The sequence below is a fragment of the Mobula birostris genome, chromosome 2 (genome assembly GCF_030028105.1).
Source record: "Mobula birostris isolate sMobBir1 chromosome 2, sMobBir1.hap1, whole genome shotgun sequence".
Taxonomy (NCBI): Eukaryota; Metazoa; Chordata; class Chondrichthyes; order Myliobatiformes; family Myliobatidae; genus Mobula; species Mobula birostris.
In genome coordinates, this window is record NC_092371.1 from 4,418,013 (window position 1) to 4,427,856 (window position 9,844).

General features: G+C 52.1%; 1 protein-coding gene across 1 annotated transcript; it reads left to right on the forward strand.

The window, feature by feature from the left end:
• Positions 1-1,761: 1,761 nt before the first annotated feature.
• On the forward strand, positions 1,762-2,959 carry LOC140207549 (uncharacterized). Its single transcript, XM_072276089.1, has one exon. The coding sequence runs from the start codon at positions 1,762-1,764 to the stop codon at positions 2,953-2,955; it is 1,194 nt and encodes a 397-aa protein (XP_072132190.1). The 3' UTR covers positions 2,956-2,959.
• The last annotated feature ends 6,885 nt before the right edge of the window (positions 2,960-9,844 follow it).

The window sequence follows — 9,844 nt, forward strand, 5'->3', positions numbered from 1 at the left end:
AGGCGACCGCCAGCACTGTAACGGGCAAAGAGATGGGATTAATGAAGGCGTCTATATATTGTGGCATTGTCAAAACTGGTTTATTATTGTCACCGTGGAACAGAGAGAAATTTCGTTCCACATGCCATCCATACAGATCGTTTCATCTCATCAGTACATCGGGCTAGTCCAAGGGACAACAATAAGAGAATGCAGACAAAGCGTGACGGCCACAGGGAAAGTGCGGTGCAGGCTGACAGCAACGTGCGAGGGCCGGGACAAGGCCAAGAGTCCATTTTACTGCACAAGTGAGAACAATGGGGTAGGAACTGTTCATTTCTATACATTCTTTTATCAAACTAGTCAACAAGTATCTTTATAAATTTTAGGATAAATATGTCTTCACTGTGTAGTTATATGTAAAGATGAATCTTTAATTCTAATCTTTCACATGAAATGGACACATTTATAGATTTAATTTATAAAACTGTGGGAATAGTCAAAGAACTGTGCAGCAAGGACACAGCCCTTCAGCACATCTGCTCTGTACCAACCACCTAAGCCAGCCCCATCTGCCTGTGTTTGTCCCTTATCCCGCTAAACCTTCCCCATCTGTGTACCTGTCCCTATCCCTCCAAACCTTTCCTATCCGTGTACCTGTCCATATCCCTCTAAACCTTTCCCATCCGTGTACCTGTCCATATCCCTCTAAACCTTTCCTATCCGTGTACCTGTCCGTATCCCTCTAAACCTTTCCTATCCGTGTACCTGTCCCTAACCCTCTAAACCTTTCCTATCCGTGTACCTGTCCGTATCCCTCTAAACCTTTCCTATCCGTGTACCTGTCCCTATCCCTCTAAACCTTCCCTATCCGTGTACCTGTCCGTATCCCTCTAAACCCTTCCTATCCGTGTACCTGTCCGTATCCCTCTAAACCTTTCCTATCCGTGTACCTGTCCGTATCCCTTTAAACTTTTCCTATCCGTGTACCTGTCCATATCCTTCTAAACCTTTCCTATCCGTGTACCTGTCCATATCCCTCTAAACCTTTCCTATCCGTTTACCTGTCCATATCCCTCTAAACCTTTCCTATCCGTGTACCTGTCCATATCCCTCTGAACCTTTTCTATCCGTGTCCCTGTCCATATCCCTCTAAACCTTTCCTATCCGTGTACCTGTCCATATCCCTCTAATTCTTTCCTATTCGTATCCCTCTAAACCTTTCCTATCCGTGTACCTGTCCATATCCCGCTAAACCTTTCCTATCCGTGTCCCTATCCATATCCCTCTAAACCTTTCCTATCCGTGTACCTGTCCAAGTATCTTTTAAAATATTGTTAATTTATCTGCCACTTCCTCTGACAGTTCACTCCGTAGACTGACCACCCTCTGGATGAAGAAATTGACCCTCAGGTTCCTATTAAATCTCTCCTCTCTCACATTAAACCTGTGCCCTTGGTTCTTGATTCTCCAACCCGATGTGAAATCCGCAGACCCATCTCACATCGCCCACCCACCCCTCCCATTTCCTGCACCACCTCAGGCCCCCGCCCCTCTTTGTGACCACGTGTCCCCCCACCCTTTGTGAGGTTGGCGTGACCCAAGTATCACTGGTGACGGTGAGGAGGGAAGGGGTCCCCAACTCCCCCGGGCCAACATTCTCAGCGGAAAGGCCAGAGCGACCAGTTGTGTGCGGACAAGCAAGATTCACCTCTAGACTGTGAGCAACCAGCCCCTCCCGGATCACCCTCTTCTCTGTCTCTGCCTTCCCCGCCTCTGGCCATGAGCAACAAGCCCTCCGTCAATGTAGCCCAGCTCCAGTCCCCGTCCCCGGGCTCCTCGCTCGGCCTGGAGTCCTTCACCGAGACGGCGGCCGTGGTGATAGACAACGGCACCGGCTACACTAAGGCCGGCTTCGCGGGCGACCCCAAGCCGGGGGTGGTGCTGCCCACCGTGGTGGGGCTGCCGACCTCCCGTAAGTGCTCCAGTCCCGACTATTACGCGGGCGACGAGGTGCTGAACCGGCGCGGGGTGAGGCGCTGCGAGCCGGTCACCCGCGGCGTGGTCACCGACTGGGAGGCGATGGAGATGCTGTGGCACCACGTCTTCTACCGGGAGCTCCGGGCCTCGCCCGACGAGCACGCCGTCCTGCTGGCCGACGGGCCGCTGGCTCCGGGCGCGCAGCGGGAGAAGGCGGCCGAGGTCCTCTTCGAAGGCTTCAGGGTGCCGGCCATGTACGTGGTGCCGCAGCCGGTGCTGTCGCTCTACTCCACCGGGCGCACCAGCGGGTTAGTGATCGAGGCCGGCTTCGGCGCCTCGTACCTGGCGCCCGTGGTCGAAGGCTACACGCTGCCGCACGCCACCCAGCAGATGGACGTGGCGGGGGCCGCCCTCACCGAGTACCTGGCCAAGCTGCTGGCCGAGTGCGGCAACGCCTTCAGCCCGGAGGAGCGGCCGCTGGTGCGGGACATCAAGGAGCGCTGCTGCTACGTGGCGCAGGACTACGGCGAGGAGATGCTGGCGCCCGAGAGCGACTACCTGACCGACTACCGGCTGCCCGACGGGCACCTCATCAACATCGGCAACGAGCGCTTCCGCTGCCCCGAGGCATTCTTCCAGCCCGACGCGCTGGGGCTGACCGACGCCGGTCTTCACCAGCTGGCCGCCCGCAGCCTGGAGCTCTGCCAGGCTAAGCACCGGCCCGAGCTGCTCGGCAACCTGGTGCTGTCGGGCGGCTCCAGCCTCTTCCCCGGCTTGGCCGAGCGGCTGAAGTGGGAACTGGACAAGCTGTTAGCCGAGCCGGGGGCCGCAGCCGGAGCCGCTCGGCTCGGCGTCTTCGCCTCGTCGCACCGCCGCTTCTCCGTCTGGATCGGCGGCTCCATCACCGCCTGTCTCAACTCTTTCCAATCCATGTGGGTGCGGCGCGCCGACTACGACGAGGAGGGACCGAGCGTCGTGCTGCGCAAATGCTACTGAGCACTCGGAGTTTATTTAATAAAGAAAGTTAACACTTCCAACAAACTTCTGCTTCTCCTTATAGGGGGGCTTCGGCCCATCCGCTCCGTGTGCACATCTGCTTGTGTTACTCCTGCCTCGGGGTCTCAACCGCGTCTCAGTCCCGGAGCGACAGATGCTCCCCCACCCCCACAGGGAAGGCCGGACTCTGACACTCCGGGAGGGGTACTCGGGAAAACCGCAGTGCTTCTCTCCCCCCCCCCCAATACTCTCCCCTTCCTCTCATACACCCCCTCTCTCACTCCCCTTCTCTCCATCCAGACCTCTCTCTTTCTCCCTCTCCCCCCTTCTTCTCCACCACTCCACTTACTCTCGCTCACTCTCTTTCCCTCTTTCTCTCACACTCTCACTCTCTCACACACTCGCACTTTCTGTCACACTCTCTCACACACTCTCACTTTCTCTCATACTCTCTCTCACACTCACTCTTACGCTCTCTCACAAACTCTCACTCCGTCACACTCACTTTCACTCTCACACACACTTTCTCTCACTCTCGCACTCTCACTCTCACACTCTGTCTCACACACACACTCTCACTCACTCACACTCTCTCATTTTCTCTCACACACACTCTCTCACTCTCACACTCACTCACACGCACACTTTCTCTCTCACACACTCTCTCTCACTCCCATTTTCACTCTGTCTCTCTCTCACACACACACTTCAAGTTCCAGAAACCAGAAAGCAGAGCTGTCCACGATTCCCAGACACAGGAGAAGAGAAAGGACCAGGAGGGGTAGGATTTGGGTCTCAGGTGCCCAGGCAGCTTTGGATTTGGGATTTGGAGAGGATGCTCGTAGGACATTGGGGTTCAGGATTAGTGGGAGTGATTTGCCCTTGGGGTTTTGGGGATGGAGCAAACGGGAACTTGAATCATAGATTCATACAACATGAAACAGGCCTTTTGGCCCAACTACTTAGTAAGTGTTAATGTACCTGCCTCAACTACTTCCTCTGGCAGTTTGTTCCAGTGACCAGTTACCCCACTAGTCCTGTTTAAATTCCACCCCCCACATCTTAAACCTGTGCTCCCTGGTTTTAGATTCCGTTAGTCCGTGGAAGGGCCGGGTGGTGGTGTAGTGGCATCGGCACTGGACTCCAGTGCAGATGGTCCTGAGTTCAATCCCAGCCTGGGCAGCAGCAGTACTTCCGTGTCATTGCCATGAAAACCCTACGGACCCGATGGCCCATGAGGTCACGAAGAGTTGGACGCGACTGAGCCATGGGGAAAAAGCCTGGTCATTCACCTTATCCACGCCCCTCATGATTTTATAATCCTCCATAAGGTTGCCTTCACTCCAAGAAAGACAGTGCCATCTATCCCGTATCCCCTTATCCAGTACTGGCAACATCCTTGCGAATCTTTCCTGCACCCTCTCCAGCTTAATCTCATCTTTCCTGGAGCTGGGTGACCAGAACTGCACGCAATACTCCCGGCCTCTTGTACGTCCCCACACTTGTCCCCAGTGACGGAGGCCAGCATGCCAAACACCTTCATCGCCAGCCCATCCACCTGTAGTCTCCACTTTCAGGCATCATGTCATTGTACTCCGAGGTCCCTCAGTTCTGCAATACTTCCTCATTCCCGTTCCCTGAGAAAAAGACTATATTTTCACTTTAATACACCCAGTCTCTCAGTAAAAATCCCAGGAAATGGAAGGAATATTGCCCAAACCAAAACCACACTAATTTTCCTGGAGGAAAATTGGAGCAAAAGATCAGGTGACAATGTGTTGGGACTACATGTAACTGGATCACCCTGACAATTTAATTTTGCTCCAGTAACAAAGGCTCTCAGTCCAGTGCTGAGCAAACACACAAAATGCTGGCGGAGATCACCAGGGGGGTCTGGGCCTGAAACTGTGACTGTTTATTCCCTTCTCAGTGTATCACCCACATACACACACAGAGTCACACACACAGACACCCATACACACACACACACAGTCACACACACAGAGACACACACACACACAGTGCTGAGCAAACACACGAAACACTGGAGGAGATCACCAGGGGGGTCTGGGCCTGAAACGGTGACTGTTTATTCCCTTCTCAGTGTATCACCCACAGAGAGAGAGACACACACACACACACACACAGTGCTGAGCAGACACACGAAACACTGGAGGAGATCACCAGGTGGGTCTCGGCCTGAAACGGTGACTGTTTATTCCATTCTCAGTCTATCACCCACAGAGTCACACACACGCAGACACCCACACACACACACACACACACACACACACACACACACACACACACACGCAGACAGACACGCAGACACACCCACACACACACACGCACACACACACACGCAGACACACACACGCACACACACACACACACACACACACACACACACACACGCACACACACCCGCAGACAGACACGCAGACACAGACACAACACTGCAGGAACTCAGCAGGTTGGGCAGTTTCAATGTAAGGGACAAAAGTCGACATTTCATACAGAGACCCTTCATGAGGAGTGTAAAGGAAGGGGGCAGAAGTCAGAATAAGACGGTGAGGGGAAAGGGAAGGAGTACAGGCTGGCAGGTGAGAGGTGAGACCAGGTGATGGAGGAGGTGGGTGGGTGGGGGAGGGGGGAAGTGAGAAGCTGAGAGGTGACGGGTAGAAAAGGTAAATGCTGAAGAAGAAGGAATCTGACGGGAGAAGGAAGGGGACTATGAGAGAAAGGAACTGGGGAACCAAAGGGAAGAGATAGACAGGTGAAGAAGAGACAAGAGTGAAGCTGGAATGGATGAAGCGAGAGCGGGATGTGTTGGAGAGTGATCGGCAAACACACTCCTTACACACCAACATTCTGCTGTCATTGGGCTGAGTGCACGCACTTCAATGTCTTCCCAGGTATTCTCATCATAGGTCCCAAACTGAGCCATACACTCAGGTTCACTTTACAGTGCTTTTCCCACCATGCATTCCGGAATATCCCATTCCTTTAGTAAGGGGAATGTGTACATGTCGTCTGTATGCTGTATTTAATGTAGATACTTATGTTTATTTTGTAATATGGTTTCAACTACATTGTGGGCTGCAGCAGATTCTAATTCATGTGTGGTCTTAAGTTAACTTTGTGGGTGATGAAAGATTACATCCTGGTGCCTAATAAAACTCTCAGCTGGAGAGAGGGATCAGGGTTGCCAGGATTTCACGCTGGGCAAAGTATGGAGCTGCTGCTGTATTTACTGGCAGATATCTTTTTATAAATATTGCCAGTTTTCTTTTCACTAATTTTTGTAAGTTTGACTTTTGACGCAGCGAATAAACATGCTTATGCTGAAGTGCTAAGCGACTCCAGCCGTGTTTTTCTTTGGTCATAACCCACGTATCTAGCATATGTTGACAGTGGTGGGGATGCCCAGTCGTTCAACTCAGGGTAGAGTGGGATTGCGGTCCCAAGTCAGGAAATCCCCCCAGTGGATAGGCGAAGCAGATACAAGGAAAACAGTGGAGACCTCAGAGGAGGAAGAACTTCAGCCCAGGACCAAACTCAGGTCAGAAGCAGGAACCACATCCGAACCCTCCCTGGAAAATCTGTTTTGAGAATTGTTGTCTGCCCAGCAGAGGAGGTGCTTTTAGGAAGGAACTCCAAAGTCTGTGGAAGGGTCCCAATATGTTTTCTTCTCAACGAGGTGACAATATTGGGAACTATCTCCTCAGGTTTGAGAGGATGGCCAGGGGAGGAGTGGGCCTGTCAGCTGGTGCAACTACAGATGTGTACAGCTCCCAAAACCTACACTGCAATGGATGAAGAGAGGTCCAACAACTATCCTGACCTGAAGGAGGCATGGCTGGCTAAATCTGATACATTGGCAGAAACCTATCACCAGCGCTTCTGTTCCAGTACCCTTATCAACAGGGGAGTCACGCACCGAGATGTATCATCGGCTGGTGGATGTCTGCCATCGATGGATTTGACCAGAAGTCCAAAGAGGAGATTGGTGAGGTTGTTGTTCTGGAGCAGTTGCTTTGTGTTCTTCCTCCAGACACCAGAACATGGGTCGGAGAACACTAGCCAGCAGGTGGACTCACTGTGGCTGGACTTGCCCTGCAGTACCTCAAGGGGGCGCTTTCATGGCCATCATTCTGAAACCACAGAGACTAACACTCCAAGGGACTCTCAGGGTAACTCCGTGGAACTGGGGAGCGGGAGAAATCAGGGCAAAGATCCTTTGGTCGTTTCTTCTAGGACTTTTATGTGGTATCATATAACTTTGGTGGTAAGAACAGGAAGGCAGATTATTATCTAAATGGAGTCAAGTTAGGAAAAGGGGAAGTACAACGAGATCTGGGTGTCGTTCATCAGTCACTGAAAGCAAGCAGGCAAGTACAGCAGGCAGTGAAGAAAGCTAATGGCATGCTGGCCTTCATAGCAAAGGGAATTGAGTATAAGAGCAAAGAGGTCCTTCTGCAGCTGTACAGGGCCCTGGTGAGACCACACCTGGAGTACTGTGTGCAGTTTTGGTCTCCAAATTTGAGGAAGGACATTCTTGCTATTGAGGGAGTGCAGCGTAGGTTCACGGGATGGCGGGACTGTCATATGTCGAAAGATTGGAGCGACTGGGCTTGTATACTCTGGAATTGAGAAGGCTGAGAGGGGATCTTATTGAAACATATAAGATTATTAAGGGATTGGACACACTGCAGGCAGGAAGCTTGTTCCCGCTGATGGGTGAGTCGAGAACCAGAGGCCACAGTTTAAGAATTAGGGGTAGGCCATTTAGAATGGAGTTGAGGAAAAACTTTTTCACCCAGAGAGTGGTGGATATATGGAATGCACTGCCCCAGAAGGCTGTGGAGGCCAAGTCTCTGGATGCTTTCAAAAAAGAGATGGATGGAGCTCTTAAAGATAGGGGAATCAAAGGTTATGGGGATAAGGCAGGAACTGGATACTGATTGTGGATGATCAGTCATGATCACAGTGAATGGCAGTGCTGGCTCGATGGGCCGAATGGCCTACTCCTGCACCTACTGTCTATTGTCTATTATCATTGTCAATAGCCAGGTCATAAATCCTCTCTGTGTCCTCTCAAGAAGCCCAAATTGTCAACAGAGGGGGGATATAATGACTGTAATGATGGTGATTATGGTCGTGGAAAACAGGCAGAATGTGAGGAGAAAGAGCCCATGTTTATAATAGTCAAAGTTAATGGAAAACCTGTGAAAGCTCTTAGATTTCTGTCATTTATTAAGAAAAGTCTTGCCCTTGCCTTTGGTGTTGACTCCAGTCACCAGACACCCATCCAATGTGTCCATGGTGACTGGAAGCCTGAGCCACTGGCAGAACTCGCTACTGGGCTGGATGACCACAGGTCCTGGTTCTGGAGAAACTAGCAGCTGACGTGATCCTGGAGAGAGATTTGTCTGTGTTACATGAGTTTCTGCCGAAGGGAACTAGCCAACACATCCATCCGTTTTTCCAGGAGTAGACGGTGCTGCTCCCTAATTTGGCATGACTCCTGCTAAAACCAGAGCAATGGCCAGGTTACAGCCTCTGCCTGACTTGGGTTCTAGTCTGTGTGAGACAGAAACCAAAGGGCTGAGAGAGGTGGTACCATGGGAAATAGGCTGGTTCACCAGTATCCGTTGATATTTGTAGATGAGACTCGGAAGGGGTCATGGAGGCCTGGAAAGGTTTGCCTCTCCCATCCGAATGGCTGCCAACCGGTGGGGGCTGCAGAGAGTGGTTCCCCATTCCCACGGCTGTTCCAGCAGAGACCAGGGCTGACAAAGGTCCTAAAACACTCCATCAGGATCAGACCTGACCAGGGTTCAGTACGCCAACACTGCTACAGAGTGCCAGAGTGACTTGTGGGGAACCTGAAGGATGAACTTCAGATCATGCTGGAGCTGGGAGCCATCCAGCCTTCAAATAGTGAGTGGAGCCTTCCTATCATTATTGGCCCCAAGAAAGATGGCACTCTGAGGATATGCATCGATTTCCGGCAGTTGTATGCCATTTTTCCCTTTGATGAATATCCTATGCCCCACATTAATGACCTGTTAGAAAAGATTGGATGGACAAACTACACTGGAACTTTGAAAAAGCTACTGGCAGGTTCCCCAGATGACCAGTCAAACCCCTCAGTGCCTTCTGCACAGCCCGGGCCTGTTTTGGTTCACTGTAATGCCCCTCACTCTTCCAGTGGCTGATGGACCGGGTGCTACAAGGCTGCGGGACTGCGGTGTGGCCTACCTAGGTGGTGTGGTCCTCTGCAGCCAGAGCACCTGGACCACCCACACAGAGCCCTGGGGAGTATTCATGCTGCCAGTCTCACTCCCAGTCTACAAAATAGTGGGTGGAAAAAGGAGAAACCGGATAGCCTGGCTACCAGCTGGGACACGGAGAGGTTCGAGCACAGAAAGATGAAGTGGAAGCAATCCACAACAGCCCTCGACCTCACACTAAGGAAGTGAAGCCCTTCCTGGATCTGGTAGGATGGTAGGCGGGCCCATTCCCCAATTCGCCAGTCGGGCTGCACCTAATCTTACTGGGAACCCGGTGAGGTGGACGAATGGTTGCTTGTCCAGGTGGGTGCCTCGGGAATAGGCTAGCCCAAGGAGAACCAGCTACTTCACCATTTAAAAAGGAGTATCTGGACATTAAGGGGGCCCTTGACAGCCTCCAGTACTACTTCCTTGGCAGGGCGTTTGACCTTTTCACAGACCACAGAGCGTTGACATGGATTCAGACAAAGCCAGGGCGACACGGCGGTACCTGGAGCTCCAAACCTCCAAACTCGGCGTCCATCGTGGAGCAGGGAAAGGAAATGTGCCCGAGAGCACTCGGTAACCGCACTCCTTGCGCTCAAGTATCGCCT